We start from the raw sequence: 27,937 nt of genomic DNA on the forward strand, positions 1-27,937 counted from the left end.
AGGAGATACCTGGGCGCCCCAGTGCTGGCATCACTGGAAGATGCCTCCAAAAGGACGCCACAGGAACTGCTGGCCTATGCTAAAAACACCTCGATTCTCGGGGACTTTAAAACCACCTAAACACTCCCCCGACGGTTCATACAGTTATAGTTTTAGTTATAATAAACAAAAAAGTCGAGAACCGACGGCGTATGCAACCTGTTTAAAATAAGGAAATAAATGTGTAATTACCAGCAATAGTAAACACACACACGCAAAGTACGTGCGAATGCATGTGCACACATACCACCGGCGGGCACGGGGAGGAGCAATCCTCTCTGCGTGTCGCCAGCGGTCACACCTCGGGTATGGCGGGAGCAGGTCATGTCAGTTGTAACTACTGCCACTAAAACGACGCGTTGCAGGGTGAGCCGCGCGGGTGCCGTTGTCGATGCAGACTCGGACCTGGAGAGCGTGCTATCCATTAGCAAGACCGAAGAGGAAAGCCTTCTCCGCTCGCCGGAACCAGGTACCAGCTCCCTGCGTAGGGAAGGGCCGAAGCGTTCCAGGGAGGGGATAAAGGCAAAAGCTCAGTATAAGGCGGCCCTCAAGTTACTGAGCCGGCTCCGGCAAGGCGGATATCTCCCAAGAGGAGAAGTCCAAGCTAGCCTGGGCTGAGCAACGGGTACAGTTGCCCCAGATGAAGGCAACAAACGGTGGATTCGCCAACAAGGTGGAGGAGATGTTGGCCACCAAGAGGCAACGCTCGATCGAGAGTACTGCCAAAGACACTCCGGCGAGCAAGCGGCAACGCGGGCCCAAGGTGGCCACCCCCAGCCGAAGACGAGGAAGCCGAGACAGAAGGCCATGAGCGAGGTGTCCAAGAGACATCTCATTGTGGCCTTGACGGGATATTCCCAGCCATGATGCAGTTGACCAAAGAGGTTATTACCCCATGGCTCTTCGCAATATACTCAGCATGCCTAAGTACGGGCTATATCCCCATCCAATGGAGAACCTCGAGAGTTGTCTTCCTCCCTAAGGCAGGAAAGTGCAGCCACGTGAGTCCCAAGGATTACAGACCGATAAGCCTTACCTCCACTGAAAAAACACTGAAAAAGCTGTTGGATTTACACATCAGGAATGAGGTAAGGGGACTGATGTCAACAAACTAACACGCCTACACCAAGGGGAAATCAGTGGAGACGGCACTACACTCGCTAGTAGCCACCATCGAGAGCGCCCTTCACAACAAAAAGTATGCTTTAGGAGCATTTGTGGACATCTCAGGAGCATTCAACAACGTGGCCACAACCGCAATAACAAGTCGCCTAGAAGCGAACAACATACACCCTGCAATCAACGTCTGGATCAAAAACCTCCTAAGTTGTAGACGGGTACAATCGGAGTGGGGCACTGCTTCCATGGTAAAGAGGTCATTAAGAGATTTGAAAGGAAGGCCCCAAAAATAACAGCTTATGCAGACGACATAAGCATACTTATTACGGGTGTATGTCCATCGACCATCAGCTCCATAATGGAACGTACACTCAGGGAGATACGTGAGTGGGCGGAAGAGGTAGGACTCAGTATCAACGCGGACAAGACGGACCTCATCCTCTTTACCAAGAGGTACAAGGTACCGATATGGACCCCGCCGAAGATCATTCAAACCCCAAAAACACAAGTCAAATACCTGGGCACTGTACTGGATAGTAAACTGGCATGGAAACCCAATGTATTGGAAAGGGTGAAGAAGGGCACCATTGCGCTTTACGCATCCAAGAAGATGCTCAGCAGCACATGGGGCCTGTCTCCGGCTCTGATTCATTGGATTTACATCTCGGTGGTGCGACCAACTCTGCTGTATGGAGTCTTAGTGTGGTGGCAAGCTACTGGAAAGAAAACGTATCATAAGCTTATGGAAAGGACTCAGCGACAGGCTCTGCTCTATATTACAGGGGCGCTGAGGTCAACCCCAACAAAAGCACTCGAAACTGTACTCGGAATCGACCCCCTGGACATTCACGCTCGCCTGATTGCGGGGAAGGCAGCACAACGCCTTATAGCATCAGGAAACCTATCGATACAAAGATACGGGCACAGTTGAATTGGCAGGGACATGACCAGATCAACTGATTACATGACCCCCCAAACTTGCCTTGACGTCAAATCAACCACATCTTTGGGACCTGAAGACTGGAAAATTGGAAGGGACCAAACTGAGCACCTCAATAAATACACAGATGGCTCCAAGATGGACGGAGGAGTAGGAGCGGGCCTATACTGTACAGACCCTGAGATAAGGCTGTCGTATAAGCTACCGGACCAATGCAGCATATTCCAGGCAGAAGTTTTTGCCATCGGGAAGGCAGCGGAGGTCGCTCTCCTAACAGAACGAGCATACGATGCGGTCAACCTATTCATCGACAGCCAAGCGGCGATAAGATCCATGCAGTCGTCCGCGGTCAGTTTCAGAAGTGTCTTGGCGAGCAGGGAGGCACTAGACATCCTAAGCACGACAAAGACAGTGCGGATCTATTGGGTTCCCAGCCACCAGGGCATCGAAGGAAACGAAGCGGCGGACGTACTAGCTAAGGAAGGCGTCGGGCTGGTGAATAGGAGAACCGAGAACGTGCCTGTCTCCCTTAGAACGCTGCTATGCGATCTAGAGAAGCAGGCTAGAACACAGACTGATAGCAGGTGGAACAGTACCACCACCTGCAGAACCTCGAAGATAATGTGCAAGGAACGCAACGAGAAACTTAGCCACTACCTACTGCACCTACCACGAAAAGACTGTAGATTGCTAGTGGGAATACTTACAGGTCTCTGTCTGGCTGCTGCACATGCAGCTAAGCTAGGCATCACCAACAGAGACAGTTGTAGGAAATGTGATGAGCCTGGGGCTATCGAAACCCTGGAACATCTCAACTGCTACTGTCCGGCTCTCTCAAGGGCAAGGAGGAGATACCTGGGCGCTCCAGTGCTGGCATCACTGGAAGATGCCTCCAAAAGGACGCCACAGGAACTGCTGGCCTATGCTAAAAATACCTCGATTCTCGGGGACTTTAAAACCACCTAAACACTCCCCCGACGGTTCATACAGTTATAGTTTTAGTTATAATAAACAAAAAAGTCGAGAACCGACGGCGTATGCAACCTGTTTAAAATAAGGAAATAAATGTGTAATTACCAGCAATAGTAAACACACACACGCAAAGTACGTGAGAATGCATGTGCACCCATACACTAAAACATGCTGGTGGCAAAACAGAACCAGACCTGAGAGAGTTCAGACAGAGTTTTTTCAGACATACAATCACATATTGTTCAAACATGAACATATTATCGTCAATACAATGCCACTTTCGGCCCCTTGCAGAATGTTTAAACATAAATAGATTATTGTACCCATCCACTCATGTAACAACACCGAACTCTAAAGAAATCACATAAAGTAGGCAAGTTATGACTACACTGGTGTAAACAGAGATCTGTAACCCATTAATACGACAACAAAACACAAGTGGAGAAAACACTTAACAAATGCGGTCCTAAAATAAAACTAATGTAAGCATGTACTCAAATTGACACCCTCAGTGAAGTGTATCATCTGCGTAGGTCTAACGATAATTATAGACTACCAAATTTTACCTCCTACCTCATTGTCAAATCACATATAAGGCTCTGATTTTAAGAATAAAATTTAGTTTGAATTTACAACTCAACTCGCAAATGTCTAGACTTTTCTTTTAAGGTCTTAACATTTTGGTCCTTCGAGACTGTCCGTTGTTTCCCCCCTGTGGTAAGAGCACGGAGTTAAACCATCTTCCTTGAGACTGAACAAGTGTCTAGTTCACTGACAGCTAAAGGTAGCAAAATAAAAAACTTTGATTTCCCTCCTATAGGAAGGAACAGAGTATAAAATAAATTAATGAAACGAGCATTAATGCTGAGCATCTTCTTGGATGCGTAAAGCGCAATGGTGCCCTTCTTCACCCTTTCCAATACATTGGGTTTCCATGCCAGTTTACTATCCAGTACAATGGAGCTGAGGGTCGATGGACATACACCCGTAATAAGTATGCTTATGTCGTCTGCATTTACTGTTATTTTTGGGGCCTTCCTTTCAAATCTCTTAATGAGGTCGTCGACCACCAAATTCCACAGTAGTGGCGACAGGACTCCACCCTGAGGTGTGCCTCTGTGTGCCCCCTTTACCATGGAAGCAGTGCCCCACTCCGATTGTACCCGTCTACAACTTAGGAGGTTTTTGATCCAGACGTTGATTGCAGGGTGTATGTTGTTCGCTTCTAGGCGACTTGTTATTGCGGTTGTGGCCACGTTGTTGAATGCTCCTGAGATGTCCACAAATGCTCCCAAAGCATACTTTTTGTTGTGAAGGGCGCTCTCGATGGTGGCTACTAGCGAGTGTAGTGCCGTCTCCACTGATTTCCCCTTGGTGTAGGCGTGTTGGTTTGTTGACATCAGTCCCCCTACCTCATTCCTGATGTGTAAATCCAACAGCTTTTTCAGTGTTTTTTCAGTGGAGGTAAGGCTTGGATAGGGATATAGCCCGTACTTAGACATGCTGAGTATACGCAACGCCTCTCCCAACGCCAAACATAAAAACCCGGCTACTAAATTGCAACACCTCGCCCAACGTAAATTGATTTACTATACGAACACCCCCCCTCCACACATAGCCGCCGATTGACACGCGCCGTCTTTATAACGCTGACCAAACACACCAGGTCACGCGGACTTCCACCACTCCAGACCAAGCAACCGGCCAGGCGCAGTCTTCCGGGTTCATCAACTACAAAACGATGACACAGCGGAAGCCCACGACAAGCACCCAACGGCAAACCCGCCAGCTCGCCAAAAACACGAAGGGACGGAACTAGGTCAACCCGCGATCGCCAGAATGGCGAAGTGCACCCCGACGCGGAAGTGCACTTCTGAACCCGCTGACACAGCGCCCATTGGCGTATAAATAGACGCCGACTGAAAACCAGAAAGCAACTTACGCAGAGATCCGGCTCGCAGTACGGTCGTTGTACCAAAACTTACGCGGAGACCCGGCCCGGAGTACAGACGCGGTACCCGGAACTTACCAGAAGACATCGGCGCCCAATTAAAAATAAGTCATTTAAACCGCTAAGAAATACAATAAAGTGTCAAACTTGCAAAGTAAAAACACCCGATTGCGTAAGTTCACCCCAATCAGCCGATGCACCGACGTCACCCCACTCCAAGCCCCCACGGTCGTTTCGTATACACGATGAGCGACCCCCATTCTAGCCCCGATCCACCTCTCTACGACAGGCCGCCCCCTGACGCCGCCCATAAGGTTCCATCACATTTCTACAAATTTCTTGTGAATTGAATCCTGGACGTGACTGAGCTTACCTCAGCCTGAAATAGGTCCATCACAGTGCCATGTAGCAGGAGTCTTTTTCTCACTCTCCAGCATTACTAACGTTAGTTCATCCGCTCTGTAATGAGACATCAGGTGCGCATGGATTCAATTCCTTACAAGTACGGCGGTTCTGTTACCGATATTGCTTGCTAGCCGATGTTAAGTAGAGAAGGTTGTAATTTGATGATTTTAGTCCGGCCACAAAATTGTCTGGCGCAATCCACGGCTCCTGGACTAACGCTATGTCAGCGGTCTACGTTGAGCTGCAGCACCCTTAGTGTCATGGGTGCCTAACTCAACCTCACACGACGTGCTGACTATAATTGTCAGGTCACCGTCCTAATATTCCACAAAATCGTCCAGACTCTCCAGACCTACGTCTTTCTCTGGGGTCCCTGGGGTCCTCCTCCATTCGCGAGAAAAGAGACTTGCCACAGTGAGATTTCTCTGGGACACTTCGCTTGTGGCCTTCTGTCCAGGCTTCCTCGTCTTCTCCTTGGGGGGTGGCTACCTTGGGCTCGCGTTGGCGCTGGAACCTGTTTCCAGCGAGCGGATAAGGCTTTCCTTTTCTGTCTATCTAATGGATAGCACGCTCTTCAGGACCGAGTAAGTATCAACAGCGCACAGTGTGGAAACTAGCTTGCTAAGCTTGCTAAACTAATACCTTCTGAGGAAATAAAGATGTCTTCATCAAACAAACTGCATTTGAAAAACGGTCAAAATATGATTTTGTATGGTATTTAAGAGCTGTGATATCCGTTTTTGACCGTTTTTCGTGCGAGGTTGTGACAGGTAAATCGGTATAGAACCCAAACGTCTCCGAAGCGCAGTAAGGGCTTTTAGACTTTGGTAATAAATATTTAAAAGAAAAATAAATAAAATTCTCGGGTAAATTTAAGGATATATTTTTAAAAAGTCCAGTCAAAGTTGAAAAATAGCCTAAATTTTAGATGGTATGCAAAACAAGTTTTTCTAAACAACTGCCTATGTAACTGACCATATTTTTAAAAAGTTGCAAACTCCCAATACTCATTAATTGCGCTGTTGTGCATATTTAATATATTGTGTAAAATACAACAGCACAATATTATGGCGCTATTATTTTTGTGTTGGCTATCAAGACCTTTTCCGATTAATGCTACATGCCGAAATATTTGCTATATCTTCATCATTCATTATTCGAAAAAAATGAATAATTCTTCTACTCAATTTAAATGTACTTGTCTTCATTTTTTATTGGCTTCAGCTGTTTTAGACGGATGGTGGGTGGGGCCAGTGTGAATCGGAGTTTTACATCTGTGAAATTACCACCATTCCCCCTAGATGGGCTCAGTGCAGAGCCTAATATGCTCATATTTGTTATTTTGTTTCTTTCCTATATTCCACAATGTTAGAGCTCTTTTCAGACTAGTCTAGTTCATGATTTTACATAGCCGATATCATAGTTTTCGATATCAAATAATAAATTATTATTTTACCAAAACGGAACTTTACATTGTTACCATATTTTTGATTGTAGATATCTGTTTCGCGACTTTATAATCTTTACATTTTTTGGTGGGTACAGCTAGTAAATTTAAATTATTAAGAATCATCTCATTCAGTATATCTTCGTTCTATTAGATCGTGTACATATTAATGTATATCCGACCATATTGATGGTTTTCAGTCCAGTTAGATTTGTTGTTGAATGGTTTAGAGTGCATAAAATACTCATAAATGCTTATAAAAACGTGTTCATAATTTGGGTGTATGACAGATATACCACGATAGTTGGTATATATATATACATATACCATATATATATATATATATATATATATATATATATGTGAACAAGGAGCAAAATTTAAAGCATTTTGCTTAGTTTAACTGTAATTTCTGTTCACCTTCACTGTTAATAAGCAAATAAATATATTCAATGTTTGTTATTTTGCTTTTGATTCCATTTTATGCCGCCAAGGCATTGACTACAAAATTTTGGCTTTCATCGGTATACCTATTATCATACGTACTGCACGATATTTAACAAATATTGTTAAAACAAAATTCAGTACTGCGCTCTAGTCTCTATAAGTTGGTTTGTTAGGTATATTCACAAGTCCGTTTATGTGTAGGAAGCACAAACTTCTCGCAACAAGAACCGTGGAAGGACATACAATGCCTCCATTAGTGAAACTAGTGCTCCTTGTACAGTACTTAGCTAACGTGAAAATCAGTAAGGAAACTATCTTCGGGTTGACAAAGATATCCTTCTAAGTTAGAAGACCATATACAGTCAGCACAACATTTATTCGGACACTCATCTATATCAATTTTCTTTATAAATAACTTGAAAAATATTTAAGTTTGAAAAAAAATTTGTATTTCATTATGAACATGGATATTACTACTACTAATTTCAAATCTAAAAACAAAAAAAAACCTTCTTTGGCATTTAAAAAAAAATTAAAAGTATCAAAAAGGCCACTTTTTTACGCACAACAATTATTCGGACACTTTTTATTTTGTACGAAAAAAAACTTATTGTCCCCAATTTTTTCTGATTTCAATATATGCTTCACTGTTGGGATGAGGTCTTTCCCTTTCATGGCTTGATTATCCTTTCTCCATACTTTGGATGGTCCATCATGTCCGAATATATTATATTTAGACTCCTCACTAAATATAACATTCTCCCAAAAAGCAGCTGGCTTATTTACCAAGATGGACAAACACATCTACAAGAAAATTTTGACTGACAATTCAATGGCGAGTGTCGAAAAATTGGGTCTTGAAGCGATGAATTTCTTGTTTCAACAAGTCAATGACCCCTAAAAATACTTCGTTTTTGGTTCAAGAATGGCTGTTGTATCAGTGCAAGCAGTTAAAAACGCCGCCGCAGTCACCAGGTCTGAACCCCATAGAGCAAGTTTGGGATTTGCTAGAAAAAAAAAAATTAGGAAACATAAAATTTCCTCCAAGAAAATCCTTAAAACGGCTCTGATGACGGAATGAGAGAAAATTAATCCAAATGAAACCAATCATTTGGTAAAAAGTATTCCCCCACGTCTAAAAGCTGTTATTGAAGCTAAGGGCGGCCCCACCAAATATTGTAATCAGAAAAAATTGGGTACAATAATAATACAGACAATACGAAAAAAACGTACAAAATAAAAAGTGTCCGAATAATTGTTGTGCGTAAAAAAGTGGCCTTTTTGATACTTTTAATTATTTTTGATATGCCAAAGAAGGTTTTTTTTTGTTTTTAGATTTGAAATTAGTAGTAGTAATATCCATGTTCATAATGAAATAAAACTTTTTTTTCAAACTTAAATACTTTCAAGTTATTTATAAAGAAAGTTGATATAGACGAGTGTCCGAATAAATGTTGTGCTGACTGTATCTTTTTCGTATATCTAACAGACTGCTATGCTGGCAGCACGACCTTCTCCACAAAAAAACCAACCGTTTGTCAGGGGTCGGCAACCTTTTCAGATGGAATCGGTTTTTAAAAAGCCACTAAAATTGTTGTTTTAATTTAATTTAATTTACCTATTTATATAATAAACAATTATCAGCTAATAATGAAACCTAGATACAAAAGGAGAAAAGAAGAGATATTAAAAGTTTGTTAAGTTTAGGTGATTGTAAATATTACATACTATGCAATCTTTGATTAAGATTTTTTTCATTAAAATAAATAATATCTTCTAATATTGTGTTGAACTCTTGAACTCAAATATTGAACTCTTCCCAAACGGCTGGACCGAGTCTTATGAAATTTTCTATTGTCTATTTAGTAAGTGTAAAGGTCGTAAAGTAACACAATATCTCTGATTGTATACAGATCATAACGAAATCTGCCTTCAAATCTGATCGGCATCTGGATCATCCCGAATCACGAAAAACCACATTAAAGTCCTGCATGAATCCACAAAATTTTGTGCAATCTCATGCTATACTCATGCCTCTTTAATGCTTTTGATCATTACGAATCCTTCCTTCATCCCGAATCACTAAAAACCGAGTGCGAGCAATGTTGATTAAAATCGCCAAGCTTTTCGGCGGCTTTTTATACTCGATACTCAAAAAGGGCATATGTATGTGTATACATATTACACTGTGTATAGCACCCAGAAGGAAGCGTTGCCGTCTCTATACACTTGCTCGCATACATACCTCTGCGTACACTTAGAAAAATGACTACATTTTTATGTTCAGTTGCGGATAACTTTTAATATAAGGCACTTTGGGCAACGATTTTTTTTATAATCTTCTTTGCTTATTTATAAACTTACATATCTATTTTTGTTGTTCAATAAAACAAGTTAATAGGAAAAAAAAACATAACAAAAATGTGACACCTCAAAAGTCTGCGTCAGATAGTACATACATACATGCGTCGGACTGTTTCTTCAGATACAACTTTGGAGAAACGTTATGCAACCTCCAGTTGCCTTGGATTTAGTGGCACCAGTTGGACAATACGTTTTTTCTCAAGTTCTGTCAACAACGGTGATCTGCCGGACCGGGGCTTTGACAATATGGAGCCCGAAGACACACAATTGTCGTAGAAGGCATTTCTCGGTAGGATTTTCCCTCCAACCTATATTTTAGAACAAGTAATAACGGTAATCGCGAATTCCGAAATTGTACGCATAATTATTAGAGTTTACGCTGACTTTTGAGGTATCACATTTTATCACATTAACTTAAATAGCTAAGTACATCTATGGGATCATTGACCTTGCATGTCTTTTGATAGTTTATTTTTCTAGCAGCAGGGTATGTTTTCTAGTTGTTGTTGGCTTAAATGTTAATTAATCGAGATGAAATTTTTAAAGTATGAATTGTATTTTAATATTCTAAATCACAACAAAAATTCTATCCGACTAGAGCGATATATAGAATAGCTACCATAGGAACCATTTTCCAAATTCCAAATTTTATAACTAAGCCCAAACCTATTGTACATATGTATATCTCGTTAATATGGCAGATGTATTACAAAGTGCTATTATTTTAACAAAATTTGACTAAATTATGTTCAGTGACGAACATAATTATTGGTACAGAAAGAATTGTTATGTTTGTGCCCTCTTCAAAGGCTTTCCATAGCGATGCTAGGATAAAATAAGAAAATGGTGCGAGATGCCAGAAATCTAACCTTTAAGTGCTAAGCTATGTTGCCTGTTATATATATATATATATATATATATATATATATATTTCATTCTTTAATAAAAAAAATAAAATTTAAGCGTTCTAGGTCAAAGGTTTTTGTTTAATAAAAATATTTGTGTTAAACATATTTAAATTCTCTACAAGATTCATACATTACGCAAAAGCTATCTCCATACGATCTCTATAATATTTAAATCATGAGAGTAAAAACAGCATTTTTGTTAGTCATTTTAAATTAAAGAATTTAATGTTAATCCTAGACGAATATTAGCCATAATAAGAGATGTCACCCCAAACCACAATGCCACCCTAATTACATCTATGTATAAAACACGCATTGGTACCATTTGGTCTTCCGTGTCATGTGATTTTGTGCCAAAAACACTGCTTGTATCCTTATGAACATTAGAGAACCATTAAAAAAAACTATTTGACCTGGAACGTTAATTTTTTATTTTGGGATTAAAGAATGATTAAATAAATTAATTTAATTTAATAAAGAATTAATGATTAAACAAAATACAAATATATTTGTAAAATATTCATTCGAACTTTGATTTAAATACTATGCAAAATCTTTGTCTTCCGATCCGTCTGATTTTGTGAAATGATTAAAAGCAGATTTTGTGAAATTGAGATATATATATATCATTAGATCAACTCCCATATTGATGTTCATACCAGATTCGTTACAAGCTTCTGTCCAATTTTAATATACTCTTTTAAAACCTTCAAATATTTTCGACAAAGTTCTCAGAAAAGATAAACACAGTACATATGTATAAAAAAATAATATTAACTTAACAAATAATTTGTCTATATTTTTTATTAACTAATAGTATTGATTCTAAATACCTTCTAGTGACAATGGATGACAGAGATAAAGCTCAGCATAATATGATATCCAATTTGCCGCTTTTGTTTGCAAATGGATACCCCACGTCGCTTGAAAAAATAAGCGAATCACAATTAGAAAGTTTTATTCCATTTATGGTACAGTGCTCTTTGGGCCATATAAACTTACCAAAAAAAATTGACTGCAGTGAGCCCGAGTGGTGGCCGGAAAACGCACCTTTTGGAATTCCGTTAAAAAAACCAAACGATTTTGTTGGGGTAAATATTTATAGAATAATTTTTTTTTTAAATTAAACAAAAGTATATTGACAATGAACAAGTGACAATACTTTCATTAAAAATACTTGTAAATGTACACTGAACGCGAATACCGTAAATATCGTAAACAGCGAAACTGCACGCTACAAATCAATCTTTCTGAATGTAATTTTCACAACACCTAGAGCAATTTGGAAGCTTGGAGTAGTTTTTATCTTGAACATTTTCTAAAGCCCATTAACATATTTTTTTAAATTTATATTAAATGTCTGTTTTTGGCATTAAATATAAAAATTAAGTAAAAACTAGTTTGAACGTTTGATTCGAGGCTAAGATGCCTAGTACCAAAGACTATACAATACCAAGATGTTGCATGAGGAACAAATTATTTTTCAATTTTCGTTTGACGCTTCATGGTACGGGCGCGCGGGGCTATTACGCTACCTTTTACCTCTTTTACGCTACCTTCGCCTCCGAAATGCTACTCGGCTTCGTCAATGCCTCGGTCAGCGTCGAGTCGGTGTGTCTCGAGAGAAAGAATACAAAAACAAAATATGAATCGTCTGCGTGCCGAAACCGTAGGGCAGCGTGGTCGCTGATGTCTTTGGCTCGGCACAGTGGGGACTCAGCCGAAATAGTAAACAAAATTGTATGAGTGCTTTAGATAAATTTAATGTACGCATCTAATAGAGAATTTTCCAATCGAATTTTCAAGATAGTTTTAGTTTAGGGGATATAAGCACTCAAAGTTTAACATTTTTTCAGTGTGCAAATATTTATTGAACTCATATTCACTAACTAATTTAGCAAGCTGAGACGGCCAAAGGTCCCACTGTGCCGCTCCAAAGACATCGGCGATCCGCGACCACCGCTTCGACGGTGCTGAGGCTGGAGAGTCCAGAATTATTTCGTTGCTGGTGAAGGCATTGCCGAACAGACGAAACCGATGGGCAGCGGGGTCGCGGTAGAGACGAAGTACAGGCGAAAAGGGAATTGAAACCCCGCGCGCTCCCTCGTGCCTCTTGGGTTCTAATGTTAGGACCTGCCATAGAACAGCTTTTTGGTCGCTCATGCAACATCTTGGTATTGTATAGTCTTTGCTAGTACCCTGCTGATTAAGAATATATACGTTTTTTTTCTGGCTGTAAAATATGTAGTTATACTTCTTCGGGAGTTGCAGGAAAGGAAGATGTTAGATTACGTTAGGTTAGGTTAATGCGGTAGCTGGAGAGGTCGGGCAGTGGCGAATTGACTTTTCCTCGTCCTGACAACTTCTGCAGAAGATATTATTAGGAATTGAATGTCGGGAATCATGTATGCCAATCTGCCAGGGCTGGCCACCATACTACCACTCCGTAGAGCATGATTGGTCGTATGATGGCGGTGCAGAGCCACCGAACTATATACGGTGTCATTCCCCTTTTTTATCATTTTCATTTTAGGCCTTCTTTACCCTCTATTCTCTATGCTCAATTTCCAATCGAGCTTTCTGTCGATTATCAAACCAAGATATTTATCATTGTTGCTAAAAGCATTTCCATAACCTTCATGAGAGTACTTGTCATGCACTCACATAACGTCTGCCGACGATTAATTACTCACCTACCAGGAATCATCCCTCAAATCCATCAGTGCACCTGTAACGGTTGTCTGGAGGGTGTTGTTAAAGGCGCCTTACTTCTATATAGAGGAAATCCTTCCAGGGTGTACTCCCTGCGGTTAAGGGACGCTTTGTTGATAGATGTGGTAGTGGCGTAGGGCTGTTTCGATGGGTCTTACCTTCCGGTAGGCATGCTGGATATATTATTTATTGGAGGGGCAGGTTTTATCGATCGCCTGTATACAGAGGGCAATCGAGCGAGCGTTCTAGCAGACAATGGCTAACTAAACAAATAAATAAAATAGTTGAATATCAGCTACTATATCAACCAGACCATATTAACCAGTATGGTTGATAACTCTGCTACCCAGAATATCTAATCTTTCCCTACAAGGCCTTAATTCTCAAAAACAAGAGCAAAAAGAGGCAGCCCGTGAAACGACTCGGTTGGCAGTCTGAAATTTTTCAGCTCAATGTAGAGTTCAAGAAATATAGTATTCGACGCGCAAGAATAAAGGCTTCAAGGTAATTTCAATACCATTGAATATCCACCATTCATTGAGAACTGTGGCGCATTGAATTTTATGGCAAAAAAGAATATCCCTTTCATTATACAATCAATGTTTAGAAATGAATAAAGTATTCGGTACTACTAATATTATTCGTAACAGCTTTATGCCCATCTTCAAGGTATTTTCCCAGCACGATGTATAATAATTTTGTTTCTGCATTTGTACTCGAATCTTCGGTACGAAGAAGCTCACGTACACGTGTGTAACAGTGATCTGCACCAATACAATAACACTTCTTGTTTAATTTTCCCTGTGCGTGCCGACCGCTTTATTATAGGCACATATTTTAACAACCGTCGCTATTAAAAGTTAATGTGGGAAGCCACTAACAAAATTGATTAAAGCGTTAAGTCAACGTGTTTCTTGAAGCGCTTTTAAATCGCTGAATAGCTGTGAAAATGCAGAGTGATTTTCCTCTAAGATTATGTGTGTTTTTTTTTTTAAGAAAATAACTTATTAAAATGTGATAACTGCTAAGAGTGCTTACACTTTTGTTAGCCTAATTTAAACCTTTTTTTTTATTTTGTAAGAAATTATAAATATGTATAATAAATATAATTACGCTTATTAAAGTTAGCCAAACATATAGAAAATTGATTGATTTATCTGAAAAAATTATTTATCTCTTGAAAATCTCATAAAACAGCAATAAACTGAAACGTTTCCACCTTTGACCGTACCTTTAAACCATATCTACCAGATTGCCGAAACTCAGCTATATCGGATCAGTATTAAAGCCAGAAGGAACAAATGAAATTGTAGTGGCTACGCAACCCCTTTCCACGCCAATGAGTAATCATTATCCCTCTCTCACACACTCTTCCTCGTGCAGTTTTTGACCTCCGCAGAAGGGAACCGAGTTATACAGGCAGACTCCGTTTTTCATTTACTTTTGCGGATGACGTTTTCAGCTAACCCGTTTCGTTTTCGTTTTAAAGTTTTCACATATTTTTGCTGTATGCACCAAAACGAAAATTGTTGTTGCCCCTGCTAATTTTTTCCGAGCCAAATTTGAGGTTGGGTTAAAATAACATTTATAAAGAAAGCAAAAGTTTAATTACTCTGATATAAGTGTCAAGTTTATGTTAATGCATCAATAAGTCATCTATTTTTATCCCCAATACTCAAAATGAGTGTTTTGGTGAAAATGGATGTGTGTAACGTCCAGAAGGAAGCGTTTCCGACCCCATAAAGTATATATATTCTTGATCAGCATCAATAGCCGAGTCGATTAACCGCTGTCTGTCTGTCCGTCCCTATTAGAGCTTAGTGCTCAAAATTCCTTCCGCCCACGCAAAGGACGAAAATCTGGGGCATCCACAAATCTCAGAGACTATTAGAACTGACTGTAGAGCTCTCACTGCTACAAAACTATTAATAATTTTTCACTGCTAAACTCACTGTTAAAAGTGTGTTTCTTTTGCTCACTGTAGAGAGCTCACTGCGATAAGTGTGTTTCAAAATGAATGTGAAAAACGGAGCCTGGCTGATAATGTCTGTAGAGAGTGAAATAGAACGGAATAAAAAACAGTATCGAAAAGGAAAAAATAAAAACAGATCAAATATTCCAAAATTTTAATTAAATATACTACCTGTCATGGTTCCTCTCTTTGTTTCGAAGTTTTTGCCATCTCTCGTGACAAGTGCGAGTAAAGAGTCTCAAGTAAAGATGGTGGGACGGGTGCCGTTCGACAACGGTTAGAAGGAGTTATGATCAACTGGTCGATATATAACCGGCAGCTTACCTTGAAGTCGAGAAACCGGCCCTTAAAAAATGTAAACAATACGAACTTTCTTATTGGTATAATCCGCGTCGGAAGTTGTAAAATATAATCCAACGAAAACCCTCTCGAAAAATTTTCATTGTTTTGCCAAATTAATCGACCCTATTTGCCATTTTTAACTGATTGTAAACAAAATCAAAACCAACGTATTGACACTAGTATTGCCAATTCCCGAAATATTGTATTGTTAAGCTTTTCTTATTCGTATTAGCGGATTAAGAAATTAAGATTTTTAAGATAATTAAGATTAACAATTTGCTGGAGACTTCTTTTTAGAAAATAATTAATATATTGTTGCTCCAACAACCCTGATCTTAAAGAGACTATTTGCAATCAATACGGAATGGAAACTGAATTCTCAGCCTGCGTGATCTTCCTATTCGTCACAATAAAGTCATGTCCGTCTGTTCGCTCGCCTGTCCGTATTCGATCTCAGAGACTAGGAGCTTGAGCAACCAAAGTTTGTGTGCAGACTCCTGGGATATCACATTGAAAAAATTGTTTTATAATTTTGACACTCTCGCTCTCATCTCCATAAAGAGTACAAATCTGTGGCATCCACTACTTTAAAGATACGAGAATTATATTATCCGTGGACAATTCCTCCTGTCACGCGATTGATCTGTCTCTCTTTCATACACTTTTCCTCGTCCCGTCCAAATATTTTAAAGTTTTAATCGTATAGGTCATTGGTGGAGACAGAATACACAAAGTGCACGAATTAACACAACTAGACTAGAGCTCTAGTTACTCTCTCCCAACACCGTTTTGTCTCCTCTTATGACAGGTGAAAGAAAAATGTATAGATATGAGCGGTCTGTTTTGTCCATGCTCTACCACAATCGTGTGCTCTTTCAGTGAGAAGAGCGACCTCTGCTGCTTTCCTGATGGCAAAAACCTCTGCCTGGAATATGCTACAATGGTCCGGTAGCTTATATGACAGCCTTATCTCAGGGTCTGTACAGTATAGGCCAGCTCCTACTCCTTTGTCCATCCTGGAGCCGTCCGTATGTATATTGAGGTGCTCAGTTTGGTCTCTACCGTCTCTTCCAGTCTTCAGGTCCCAAAGATGCGGTTGTTTTTACGTAGAGGCATGTTTGGGGGGTCATGTAATCAGCTGATCTGGACATTTCCCTTCCAATTGAACTATGCCCGTATCCTTGTGGCGAGATATTTCCTGAAGCGATGAGGCGTTGTGCTGCCTTTCCTGCAGTCAGACGAGCGTGGATGTCTAGGGGTTCGATTCCAAGTAGGGTTTCGAGTGCTTTTGTTGGGGTTGACCTCAGCGCCCCTGTAATACAGAGCAGAGCCTGTCGCTGAGTCCTTTCCATAAGCTTATGATACGTTTTCTTTCCAGTAGCTTGCCACCACACTAAGACTCCATACAGCAGAGTTGGTCGCACCACCGAGATGTAAATCCAATGAATCAGAGCCGGAGACAGGCCCCATGTGCTGCTGAGCATCTTCTTGAATGCGTAAAGCGCAATGGTGCCCTTCTTCACCCTTTCCAATACATTGGGTTTCCATGCCAGTTTACTATCCAGTACAGTGCCCAGGTATTTGACTTGTATTTTTGGGGTTTGATTGATCTTCGGCGGGGTCCATATCGGTACCTTGTACCTCTTGGTAAAGAAAATGAGGTCCGTCTTGTCCGCGTTGATACTGAGTCCTACTTCTTCCGCCCACTCGCGTATCTCCCTGAATGTACGTTCCATTAGTGAGCTGAGGGTCGATGGGCAAACACCCGTAATAAGTATGCTTTTGTCGTCCGCATAAGCTGTTATTATTGGGACCTTCCTTTCGTATCTCTTGATGAGGTCGTCGACCACCAGATTCCACAGGAGGGGCGACAGGAATCCACCCTGGGCTGTGCCGGTGTGTGCCTCTTTCACCATGGAAGCGGTGCCCCACTCTGATTGCACCCGTCTGCAACCTAGGAGGTTACTTATCCACAGGTTGATTGCTGGGTGTGTATTAGTCGCTACCAGGTAATTTGTTATTGCTTTCGTAGCCACTTTGTTAAATGCTCCGGAGATGTCCACGAATACTCCCAGTGCATACTTTTTATTGTGAAGGGCTTTCTCAATAGGTTAGGTTAACCCGTATTTAATTTTGGTGGCTTAGCGGAAACCGATTGTTTGCTATGGCCAGATAGAATTTAGGAGAGATCGATATGCAACCAATTCGCAGAGGGGTTAGAATAGAAATAAAATAGACGACGGCGCCAGATCAAAGTGATTGCCGTGGCGGCAGATCAAGGTAATTGCCGAAATGGCGGCGGCAGAGAGCCCCTTAGCGCGCTCTTGCAAAAGAGTGAGATACTCTTCGCGCCAACGGCTCCAAAATATTTGTTGTAGTTGGGTGACACGCTGCCAGCCATCCAGACGATTGTAGTTCAGCTTCGTTAGGTCAGGCTCGAGGATTTGCTCATGGGGGCCGCCTAGAAGCAGATGACCTCCTTCATATGCGGTTCGCTCAGACAAAGCTTCTTTAGCTCCACAAGCTCGTTCTTGGCCCCAACGAAGTTTGTCGCATTGTCCGATCAAATTTGACTTGGCCTTCCTCGAGTGGAAGTAAAACGCTTTAGTGCGCCTAGAAACGATGCGGTAGTCAAATCCTTTACGAGCTCCATGTGTATAGCCTTAGAAGTGAAGCAGATGAATACGCTAATGTAGCACTTGATCGGAGGCCTCGTGCGTATTTCTGATCGGTAGAAAAAAGATCCACAGTAATCTACTCCAGTGACTTCAAATGCTCGAGTTCCTTCCAAACGTTCCTTAGGTAGGTCTCCCATGATGTGTTCAACCATGCGCGACCTAGTCCTGAAGCATCTCACACACTTGCTGACACTGCCCTTGACACTGCTTTAATAACTCCAATTGGCCAATATTCCAGCCGAATTTTGGATAGCAAGGCGCGAAGTCCGGCATGGAGGTTTCTTTCGTGATAATATCATATCAGCGCAAAGGTAATGGAAAGTCCCTTTGGCAGAATGAGCGGGTGCTGAGCGTCAAATCCTAGCGATGAATGTGCCAAGACGACCTCCAACTAACCTCCAACCGCGAACTAATAGAACTGGATTTCATGACTTGACCATTGCGCCGAATCTCCTTTATGTCCATCCACAAATTTGCCAGCTGAATGTGTTGAATTAGAAGAAGCGTTCCTTGCCGAATATCAGAAACGGTGAGTCCTGGATGCCTAAGACGATGCATAAATTTATGCATGTAGGCGAATGTGCGCTGCATGCGAAAGAATGAATTCGCAAATTTGCATCCGGACGTGAGATCGGGATGTGGAGACGTGAAGCTCTTGCGAAGCTCCAAAGTTGCTATGTTGTTAGCAGGAGATACAGGCCACTTATCCTTGGAGCGTAACAAAAAGGATGGGCCGTGAAACCATAGCTCTGACTGGATAAGATGGTTGGGGAGCGAGCCTCTCGAGAGAATATCAGCAGGATTTAAAGATGTGGGAACATAGCGCCATTCCATGGCTGCCGTCAACTCCTGAATTGAGGCCACTCGATTTGCCACGAAAACTTGAAATTTAGCTGGCTCGTCCCTAATCCAAGATAATGCTGTTGACGAATCCGACCAGCAATAGAACCGACCTGTAAAGATTCCCATGTCTGTTACATTCTGCATGATTTTCGCAAGCAAATGGGCTCCACTTAATTTCAGCTTAGGAATCGATATAGTCTTTAGCGGCGCCACTCGCGACTTTGTCCACTCCCTGGACACGACATACACGCAAGCGCCATATGCTTCTAAGCTGGCATCACAGAATCCGTGAACTTCTGTAGCCACACTAGAACGAAGAACCAAGCGAGGAAATGAGATCCGAGAAATGCTTGCCAAACTATTTCTCAAGTCCATCCAAGTTGAATGCAACGCTGAGGGTAGGCTTTCATCCCAATCCAAATTTTCTCTCCAAAGCTGCTGAAGGAAGATTTTGCACCTGACAATGACTGGATTTATCAATCCAAGAGGGTCGTAGAACCGCGTAATCGTAGATAAAACCGACCGCTTTGATGGCTTTGAGTTTGTGTCCAGTGCGGACAAGGCAAAAAGCAGCTGATCCGAAGCAGGACCCCACGCTAAGCCGAGAGTTTTGTCTATGTCGCTTCCATCATTAAACTTTAGGAACTTCTCTATGTCATCTTCAGGGGTTCCCTCAAGTACTTCCTGGTGACTGAAGCACCATTTCCTAAGTCTAAAATTACCACGGGTCAGTAAAGCTGATGTTTGGTGCATCTTGTACATGAACTGTGCGACCGAATTACCGCCCGAAATAAGGTCATCCACGTAAAACTCCTGCCGCAGAGCAGCTGAGCCAAGAGGGTAGGACTCACCCTCGTCGATGGCCAGCTGGCGCATTGTGCGGACCGCTAAAAATGATGCAGCCCTCGTCCCGTATGTGACGGTGTCTAATGTGTAGACTTGAACCTCGGACTCGATGGAATCTCGCCATAGGATGCACTGATACAAATTGTCGGGTGGAGACGCTCGTACGCAGCGGTACATTTTACAAATGTCCCCAGTGAGAGCGACTGGATATATTCGAAAGCGAATCAATATGTTAAACAATGCAGGCTGAATAACAGGGCCTGTCATCATCACATCATTTAGAGAATATCCAGTTGATGTAGCTGCGGATCCATCGAAAACGACACGGAGTTTTGTCGTCGTACTGTCCTCCTTTGGGACACAGTGATGAGGCAAGAAATATTTGCAGAGGCTACGGGAATCAGGGAATCATAAAGGCGGAATACCGCTCCTTGAGTGTAGGATTACGCTCCAGTTTTCGCTCCAGACTGATGAACCGTCGATAAGCCTGAGCATTAGATTCTCCTAAACGATCAGTATTGTTATTTAGTGGCACACGAACTGCATACTCCCCGGATGGCAACCGTGAAAGGTGGCTTACGAAATGTGCTTCACAATCGTCTTCTTCTTTGGTATTCTACCCAGCCTCCACACAATTCTCGACTTCCCAAAATATACGAAGTGTTTTATCCAACCTTGCTTCCATCTCAGCTATCGAATCTGGACAATTGTGCGTGGCCAAAAGCGCCGAGCTTGGTACCTTCTGTCCACCGCCAGATACGATCCACCCAAGCCGGGACTTTTGCAGAAGAGGCAGTCCATCGGTGAGTTTGATTTGCCCTACGCAGAGGAGATCATAAAAAACGCTCGCACCAATGAGAAGATCAACCCGTTGAGGATTGAAAAATGCAGGATCAGCGAGCTGAATGTTAGATGGAATACTCCAATCGGATACATTTATTGTCATACTTGGTTGAGAATCGGTAATCGTGGGGGCGATGAGAGCAGTAAGCGTAGTTGTGTAAGCAGAGGTGCAAGAATGCATACAAATGCTTATGGTGGATCATTCAGTAGAAACGCTGGTATCGCCCAGCCCAGACACAATTGCAGACGATTGAGTTCTCCTAAGCTGAAGCTGCTGGGCGAACCTGGATGTGACGAGATGCAGCTGCGATCCTGAATCTAAGATGGCACGACAAGGAACTTAAACGCCAGACCGATTCTTCACGAGAACCACGGCTGTAGCCAGAAGCACGACATCAGAGTGAAGAAAAGAGTGTCCGGAAAGAGTGTCCGGTTGAACGGCCAGATCGGGAGGAGTAATACCTGGGCAGCTTTGTGTTGTGGGCTGTATACTATCGAAGTGCAACAAACTATGATGCCTACCGCCGCATACTCGACATTTTCCACTATTGCATGCGCGGGTCCGGTGCCCCGGTTTTAGGCAATTGAAGCATAGGGAAAGCTTCTTCACTTCTTTGTGGCGCAGCAACGGTGAGAGATTTCCAAATATCTTGCACGAGTATATTCCATGGCCCGCTTCCATGGGACGCATACAGACGGGTCGGCGGAAGAGTTGGAAGCTACAAACGTTTTCTTAACCTGCGTATAGGAATGGTTTTTTCCCACCTGATCGCTACTAGCGTGTGTCGCTGTAGCATATTCCAATTGCTCCATTTTCCGGCAGCGTTGCTGCAAGACTTCGAAGAATTCCTCTGCGGTAGGTATAGCATCCGACAATGTGTGCTCCTCCCACTTGGTTTGCGTCTTCGAATCCAATTTCTGCAGCAGCATGTTGATGACCATGAATCCTGAAATTTCCTCAGCAGTTCCCAATGTCTGCAACGCTCGCATGTGTTAATTGACTGCATCCGAAAACTCCCGAAGTCTTTTATCAGAATCTTTTAGCGAGTCTACCCAAGAATCTTCTTGATGGGTGCCTGGAAAACAAGTCTTTTCTTATTAAAGCGTTTATTAAGTATATCCAGAGCCGCACGATAATTGGCACTGGAGAGCTCCAACTATCGAACCGAATCCAAAGCCGCATCAGCGAGACGAGCGAATGTGCTGCAATTTCTCGATGTCACTGATGTCTGCATCCGCTTCAATCACCGATTTGAACATTGCCATAAAATCCGAAAACTCGACGTATCCACCAGAAAACTTAGGCACCTTTAGCTCAGGAAGTCGCTGCTTGTGATCCATGATGATGGTACTATGTCCGGAATGGTTTGACAGAGCCGTTGAATGAGCAGCGGTGTGTGACTGGCTTACTTCAACAGCAGCCAGCAATTCAGCTTTCAACGATATGAAAAAAAGTATCAAAGTTTTCACGCAGCTCACCCCCAATCTCGTTTTGATCGAGAGCCTCCAAATCATTATGGGCCTTATTGAATTCCTCTCGAATTTCTGCCAACATATCAAGGCGCACCTCGACTTCCGCGGCGGTCAACTTATCGATGACTTTTACGCTTATACAGACTCAGTCTGGAATTAGCCACCACAATATTTCCGCCCGCGCCTGTATTCGGATCGTTGTCCATGTTAGCCGTTGTGCAATTCGACACAACAACGGAAAATGAAATACTGCTTCAGCGACGATGTATAGACGCGAGAGCGAGAATGCAAGACACGAAAAGTCAAGAACCGCGGCTACAGCTGCGCAGTGAATGAGAGATTCGACGCTTAAAGTCCCGGAATTTGTATATAAATATTCCAGCCGCACTCTCACTGAATTTGCACTTTAAACTGTTTTTCAACGTGCACCCAAATGTATTTGTTAGTAGTTAAACTACCCAACAACAAAATATTGTATAATAAATAAGTATTTTTGACGGAACGCGATTAAGCAATGGTTTTATATCATACGTATTTAACAGCCAGAAGGAAGGAATATATTAATAAGCGAAAACATGTCATACACTAAAGACTAAAGCAACCGGACTTTGTATGCAGACGGTAGTATGCAGACTAGTATGATATTCCATTAAATCAATAGTATCTAAAATGTTTGACAGAGTTGCTGTCCCAGTGTGGCTTATCAGTAAAATCTGATGTTCACGAAATAATTCTCTAAGTAAAGTTCTAACTCAATGCTTCGGCCATAGATACTTTTGTCTACAGTTTTATTTATTTATATTAATGAATTATTATTTATTCTTATAGAGCTGGATGGAAAAAATGAAAGAAATTGTAGTAATTTGCTATCAATTTCACAAAAGCTTATTTTTATTACGATTTTGTAATGATTTAGCTGCATATGAACATGCAAGCTTAAGATTTATAAACAATTATAATTCAACAACCTCGCTATATGATAGAAGAAACAACAAATTGTTGGTAACATTTCGGAATGAAAACATGGTAAGTACATATATTAAACGATTTTTAATTAATTTTTTTACGTATTTTTACATGTTTAAGGTTTGCTTAATCGTCCGTCCACTAGCTTCCGTTATACAGTGCCGCTTTGTGAATAGGTTTTAGGACACGTACTTATAAGAAATTTTATTGTAGTTTTTTGTCGACCCTATTCAGTTCAGCGCCACTGCTATTATATGAATTTTACCTTAAGTGAGTTAGATTCAGAGAACTGAAGCGGTTTTTATAGCCGAGTATTATGTAGTATTTTGTTTTTATACAATTTCACATTATATTTATACATTTTCGATAAGAAAGAATCCCTATTTCAATATACACTCATGAGAATATTAATAGGTACACGTTGAAAGTTTTTAATAATAATTAGTTTTATCGGACTTGAAGTGTTTATATTGATATAAATAAATATTATATATATACCCATATAATATATATATATTTTCTAGCTTTCTATATTTCCTTGTCATTCATTTAGTCACTAATTTTACAGTGGGAGAAGTTCGATTGGCACTTAGTCTCTTCGGGCCGTTGCCAAATGAATGAAATGTATGTATGTTTGGTTAATTTAAGGACCCATTAAAGTCTTGAACTATTCATATAAGTCAGACCCATTCAGCAGTAGACGACTACAACAACGGCTTCCAGGAAGAAAAGCAAGAACGGTCCCACTTATGCGCCAAAAAAAATATAACTATCAGGCAAACTTTTGGAAAAGATCCCAAAGACTGCGCAGGAAGCGCTGGATAGAAAATGTGGAGAAGGAAATACCCTAAAGGAAAGAAATTTAATCCATGTTTCAGAAAAAAAACTGTCAAACTATAACTGGGTATTTCAAAAAGAAAACGACCCAAAGCACACATCAAAGCTTTTGACCAAATCTTTTAAGGAAGAACAAAATTTACATTTTCAATCTCGCGACTTAAATGCAATCGAAAACTTTTGGGGAGATTTAACAAAATTATTAGCCAATTATTATTATTATTTTCAATTTTAAATATGCAATAATTATGGAGGGCGTCCAAAAATTGTAGTATAAGCCACCTATAGAAACCCGCCAAACGCTTCTTAAAAGTATGCCAAAAATGAATATTAGGCTAAAAACAGAATAAATAAATAAAAGAAATAAATAGTGCTGGACACACTTAATATAAACTTGTAAATACTAATTAAGAAAAACAAAAAAACAATAATCAGTTAAAAAATTTGATTCATAACAACCTTTAATTTGTACCTCTTATTTTGATAAGCCTGATATTTACTGAGAAGTAAAATTGGATCTATTTTGTTTTATAACATTATCCTATAATATAAACAAGTTTATTTTATTGAAAACAAACAATTAAAGAATACGTGAGAACTAATTTTAAGTTTAAAATATTGAAAATATTGAATAAAACTGTTATTGTTATGTTAAAGCCTACGTAGGTGTGTACCTATTATTATGATCATGTGTGTAGCACTGTCCTTCCGTATGTTTGCTTTTCTGCAGCTGATACTCAAAGACTATAAGGATATATTAATTTTATAATGGATTTGAATTTTTGTAACACTCAGAAAGAAGCGTTTCCAACTCCATAAAGTATACATGTTCTTGAGCTGAGTCAAAAAGCTATCTCTGTCTGTCCGTCTATGCGTTCCGATGAGCACCTATCTCTCAAAGACTATAAGAGCTAGAGCAAACAATTGTTGTATCCGGGCTCCTGTGATATCACACTGTAACAAGCTTATTTAAATATTTCGCCCAGCACTTACAAAAGACTAACTGATCTAACTAATCTGTGATATAAAAACAGAGTTAAAGGGAATGCCCATGTCTACCAGATTGTTGAATCTAGACAAGATCAGATTATTATTATTATAGCCACACGGAACAAATGAAACTGCAGTGGCTACGCAACGCCTTCCACGCGCTTACTCATTCTCTTTCTTTCACACACATAGTTATCGTGTAATGTGCACGCTTACTGAGTATCGGATGTAAAATTTAATACAATTTTACCACAAACTCTATTAAACTATTATTAAACTAAAAAAAAAATCACCTAAAATTTAACCAATCTCGGCCAACGGCATATATTATTATATATTAGAGGTTTATTATAACGTGCGTCAGATGCCTCCGTGGATATAATACAAAACAACCCGAATTGTTTTACATTTAATAACTTGAAAAATTATCATTTAACATTTAATTTATTAATAACAAAAAATTGTATACCCAATTTGCAGATTGTGCAAATTTGTAACCCAAGATCAAAATCCATTTCTGTTTTTAGTAATATTGGAGGCCAATGAGCTTTCTCGGCGGCTCTGATTCCACATTTACGAAAAATATTTCTCCGAATTAGATTTCAATTTAGGGATTTATTGTTCAATGTTTTAATGCTTACAGTTAGAGTACGTGGCCGTGAACTGGTGTGTAAAAATGTAAGACAATGCGAAACGTTGCTGCATACGTTCGATTGTCAGTTTTTGTTGTTTCTGTATATTGGACTGGACCACTTAATTGATATTACTCACTTATTAAATTTTCAAAGGTCGCAGCCAGAGCAGCTGTTTGAAAATTTTGAGAATTTATTTGAATAATGGATTGATTGTCAATAATTTACAAAGTCAGTATTTTGAGAAAAATACCGTTTAAAAACCATAAATTTTTATCTTGATATTATAAAAAGAATATAAAATATAATAGATATAAAAACAACGAGGGGGAACGTTGTGAGTTGCTGCGGACACCGCAACTCTACAGTTATACCCGATACTAAGTCAGTATGGCTCTCCTCCGGCAGACGCCGCTAATATTAAGCGACACGACAAAGAGTGCGTGCGAGAGAGACAGAAAATCAGTCTGAGCGTGACGTCGGGCGCTGCGTAGCCACTGCAAATTGATTTCTTGCTTTAGGCTACAAAAATGATCCGATCTGATCCAGATTCAGCAATCTGATAGATATGGTCATTATCTATGATTTTGCGTTTTTAGTTTTCTCGAATCTGCAATATTGTGGATGCAACAGATTTTCGTCCTTTGTGTGGGCGGAAGGGGGTGGCGCTAAATTCTGAGATATACGTTTTATAGTGAGATCTAACAGAAGTGCGGATACCAAATTTGGTTACTCTAGCCTTTATAGTCTCTGAGATTTGTGGATGCCCCAGATTTTCGTCCTTTTTTGCGGCGGAAGGGGGTGTGGCGAAATTTGGACACGAAACGGTCAAGGTCCGATATCACAGGAGTGTGGATACCAAATTTGGTTGCTCTGGCTCTTATAGGTTCTGAGATCCTTGAACTCATATTTTGCAATTGGCAAAACCGACCATGAAACCTGTGCGTTAGAGAGAGACAGAGCGAGAAAGAATGAAATTGTTTTCTTGATTCTGGCTATAATAATTATACGATCTGGTTGAGATTTTACACTCTAAAACATATGGTCATCCTCTACGATTCTGCGTTTTTGGTTTTATCGTATCTTTAAAAATGTGGATGCCGCAGATTTTCGTCCTTTGAGGGGCGGAAGTAGGCGGGGCAAAGTTTTAAGCACTAGGCGCTAATAGGGACGGACAGACAGACAGGGGTCAATCGACTCGGCTATTGATGCTGATCAAGAATATATATACTTTATGGGGTCGGAAACGCTTCCTTCTGGACGTTACACACATCCACTTTTACCACAAATCTAATATACCCCAATACTCATTTTGAGTACCGGGTATAAAAAAGCTAGCATCAAAAATTTGTAGCAGAAAAAGTTTTCGTAATTTCGGAATTTTGTATGGCTTTAACTTAATTAACTAAATTAATTTATTATATTTCAGTCATATGACAGACAGCAAAAAAATAGAAAATGCTTGTTACTTCAACAAAAAAATTTGACTACATCTATTGATAATTTACAACATATGATGGTGGAACCACCACCTTTTGATATATATCTTTGCGACAATTGTGATGCCGAACTTTATTCTAAACAAGCTATATTGGTAAGTTTTTATTAACTATATTTACATATGATATAAGACTGTAGAACGATAACCATATCTACACTACTGGTTAAAATAATAAGTACATAGGTATCGTGCTAATTTGTTATGAAACAGCTCGAATGCTTTTGAATGCATAGCTGTCAATTTTATATATTTTTAAAGGTTGCAGTCTTGCAAAACATTTGAATCAAAAATGTACCCTTGTAAGCTTAAGTTTGTGCTGGATGTGTATTTTTGGTCTGCTCAAAGAGCATTGCACTGCTGAAGAAAAAAACGAGGGGGAACGTTGTGAGTTGCTGCGGACACCGCAACTCTACAGTTTTACCCGATACTAAGTCTGAATGGCTCTCCTCCGGCAGACGCCGCTAATATTAAGCGACACGACAAAGAGTGCGTGCGGACGGGGGTGGCGCTAAATTCTGAGATATACGTTTTATAGTGAGATCTAACAGAAGTGCGGATACCAAATTTGGTTACTCTAGCCTTAATAGTCTCTGAGATTTGTGGATGCCCCAGATTTTCGTCCTTTTTTGGGGCGGAAAAGGGTGTGGCGAAATTTGGACACGAAACGGTCAAGGTCCGATATCACAGGAGTGTGGATACCAAATTTGGTT

General features: G+C 40.6%; 1 protein-coding gene across 1 annotated transcript in view; it reads left to right on the plus strand.

Annotated features, from left to right (window-relative positions):
* The first annotated feature begins 6,946 nt into the window (after nt 1-6,946).
* The window catches only part of LOC6602651, a 63,506-nt gene continuing 42,515 nt past the window's right edge, over nt 6,947-27,937 (plus strand). The window contains exons 1-4 of the mRNA XM_002027644.2: nt 6,947-6,961; nt 11,433-11,683; nt 23,130-23,327; nt 27,156-27,320. Coding sequence (XP_002027680.2) covers nt 11,438-11,683; nt 23,130-23,327; nt 27,156-27,320 — 609 coding nt within the window. The 5' untranslated portion in view covers nt 6,947-6,961; nt 11,433-11,437. The remainder of the gene's footprint in view (nt 6,962-11,432; nt 11,684-23,129; nt 23,328-27,155; nt 27,321-27,937) is intronic.

This window comes from Drosophila persimilis, unplaced genomic scaffold, assembly GCF_003286085.1.
Source record: "Drosophila persimilis strain 14011-0111.01,24,50 unplaced genomic scaffold, DperRS2 tig00000124-arrow-pilon, whole genome shotgun sequence".
NCBI lineage: Eukaryota > Metazoa > Arthropoda > Insecta > Diptera > Drosophilidae > Drosophila > Drosophila persimilis.